The 2,709-nt window shown below is 32.3% G+C and overlaps 1 protein-coding gene across 1 annotated transcript in view; it reads right to left on the reverse strand.

Moving 5' to 3' along the window:
* Positions 1-389: 389 nt before the first annotated feature.
* Positions 390-2,709, reverse strand: part of POF1B (POF1B actin binding protein) — a gene marked incomplete at its 3' end in the record, with an annotated part of 69,189 nt that continues 66,869 nt past the window's right edge. The window contains exons 9-11 of the mRNA XM_017891358.1: positions 1,799-1,912; positions 822-974; positions 390-509 (exon numbers count right to left, since the gene is read on the reverse strand). Coding sequence (XP_017746847.1) covers positions 390-509; positions 822-974; positions 1,799-1,912 — 387 coding nt within the window. The remainder of the gene's footprint in view (positions 510-821; positions 975-1,798; positions 1,913-2,709) is intronic.

The following is a 2,709-nucleotide window of genomic DNA, read 5'->3' on the forward strand; positions in this document are numbered from 1 at the left end:
TCCCTCGAAATTAAGTGAGAATTTTTACAAATCTAACTGTGGCTCTGTTGAGTAATCTCAAATATTGCTTTTGCCTACGTAAGCATGCTTTAGGCAAGATCATGAAGAGTTATCCACTTATCCCAAAAAATAAATTAATAAAAACCAAAACACTGAAATGAATGTCTTATTTCACTTTCCTGGAAGAGATTAAACTAAATTAGAAAATAATTTAACAGTTATATTTTAGACACAGTAATGTGTATTTAAAACAAAAGGATACATGACATATTTCTAAAACTCTACCTTCAGCTATTTTTTTTTTTTGTAGCTTTAAACTTGAATCCATCATTATCTTGCTAGAAAGTTTGTGCTGACCTGTATATTTATGCAGTGTAGGATCAACATACCCTCAGCCTGCAGATCTCTCTGTCTTTCTCCATTCTCAAGTTTTTTACCATCTCCGTGTAATGGTTGCCAATCTCATCCATTTTAGCCTGCAGCATTGGGCCTGTGCAAGTCTCAGAAACCTACAGAAGGCAAAATAACTATCTGTAATTGGGTTGTTTTGAAGAAAATATGTGTTATGTTACAAGGATTATTATTAGATGAAAACCACATGATTAAGTAAGACATTGAAATAATGAAAGTGATTTTCCGGAACTGCATTATAAAGCTCAAATGTCAGTCATTAAGATCTAACAGTACGTGAGGGAAAACAGTCCATATATTTTCTCAAGATCTATCTATCTATATATATATATATATTTACTATTGCCAATGCTAGGATTACAATGATGTAACTAAGGTAATACTGTATATTTAAAAGGAAGTTTTAATACCTGCATTCTAAGGTTTTGATTCTCTTGCTCTAAATTACGTTTACAATATTCCAGTTCTTTTAGTCTGTATTCCATGTCTGATAGTGTATGTCGAAGAGAGAGATTGTTTTCTTCCAGTGCCTGGCATTTTGAACTTGAGTCTTGAAGTCCTTGCTGTAAAGAAGACACAAGTACATAAGACAGATACATTTTGTTTTGGTGAGGGAGTGTTCTTTTATTGATTCATTCAATTGAATCAAGTAAATATTTTCCTATGCCCAGTTTTCTTATACTCTTGGTCTTAGATGGTACTTGTAAGTCAGCCATGTAAGATATTATAGTGATGCCTCTAGTCTCACTTGCCTATTTTGTGTGACAGGGAATCATGAGTAGATGAATTTATAATGTCTCAATTTAACAATCAGACTCTTGCTACTCTGTGACAATACTACCCTGCTTTCTAGTAGGCACAAAACAACTATATGCCTGATTATTTATGTGACAACTAGTAACTGAGCAAGAATTTGGGACAGCCATAGGAGTAAAGATCAGGAAGAGGGTAATCCTTAGAGACTACTTACAATTTCCTAGGAATTCTCTCTGCTCAGACATCCAGAGAACTCATCTAGGGTTTTTTCAGTCATTTATTTATTGCACAAACATGTGTTAAGGTCTACAACAGCTTTTTTTCATTGACATGTTAGTAGATTAAGTAAATGCATGAACCTAAATTTTAGTATTTATACAATTCTGGTCACCCAACAAGACAAATAATTGTGTCCCATATGTGCTTTATATCTCAAATAGATAGGATTATCTGTTTTCTGAGAGGGCTTTCAGCCATTGGAAATACCTGAAGCCACTCAATTCTCATATGAACAAATTTTCCATCATATTTTCGTTCTGTCTTGATTATATCTCATAACTCCAGTGTGCCAGTAATTGTGCATATGAAAAGCTATCAATCTAGATTAACATCAATAAAAGCATCAATTTACCTTCTGCTGGTGATTATTTGCTCTCACCGATGCCAAGAGTTCTTCATACTCTTTTATTTGAGTTTCTTTGAATGATAAATCTTTCTCAAGTCTCATCTTGTCATTTTCCAGTGACTAGAAGCATAAATTATTTATTATGATTCAGAATTACAGAATCTTAACAGTCACATAATACAAAGACTTGTTTACCTTGGAAGATTTAAATAAGTACTTGTTTCATTTGTACTTGTTTAATAAAGCAGAATTCTTAAAAGTTAAGAAAATATGGGATAGGAAGTGATTGAAACTTCCAAAACCTTCATTGAAAGAGACATTTTGATGGACTAACTGTACATGAAATGAAGCAGAGCCTTCTGAAATATTTTAATGTTTTCCTCCAATCTACAAAGAGTTCTTGTTAATCCCAGCAAGTGGTAAATTTTTAAATTAGAGTCTAAATATGTTCATCATAACCCAGAAACAACAAAACTACTCCAAAGTCCTCAAGGCATTATTCAATATGTGGAAAGCATTCTGAGTGTATCTAGCTGATGGCACCAAGAACACCAACTAAAATAGAAAATATAAAAACTTAATTTTTTAGAGAAAAATGTTTTCAAGTTATTATGTTTGAATGGAAATTCAGAGTATGCTTTATAATTATGAAAAAGGGGGGATTTACCTTCAATGAGTCAGATTATTTTAATTTTGAAGACGACTCTCTGGCTTTAAGCATTAAATTGCCTTAGTGGTAAACTAAATGATAAGTGCACATCCAGCATTCTTTCATTTACATTTTGGATACCTCTTTTCTCCTCTCTCAATGCCAATTAACTGTTTGAAGAAAATAATTTAGCTTTGTTGGAGTAAGCATAATATTGTGCTATATTAAATTTTAAAAACGTATACTGGACATCTTTATTTCTGTATTA

The sequence above is a fragment of the Rhinopithecus bieti genome, unplaced genomic scaffold (genome assembly GCF_001698545.2).
Source record: "Rhinopithecus bieti isolate Rb0 unplaced genomic scaffold, ASM169854v2 scaffold_21615, whole genome shotgun sequence".
Taxonomy (NCBI): domain Eukaryota; kingdom Metazoa; phylum Chordata; class Mammalia; order Primates; family Cercopithecidae; genus Rhinopithecus; species Rhinopithecus bieti.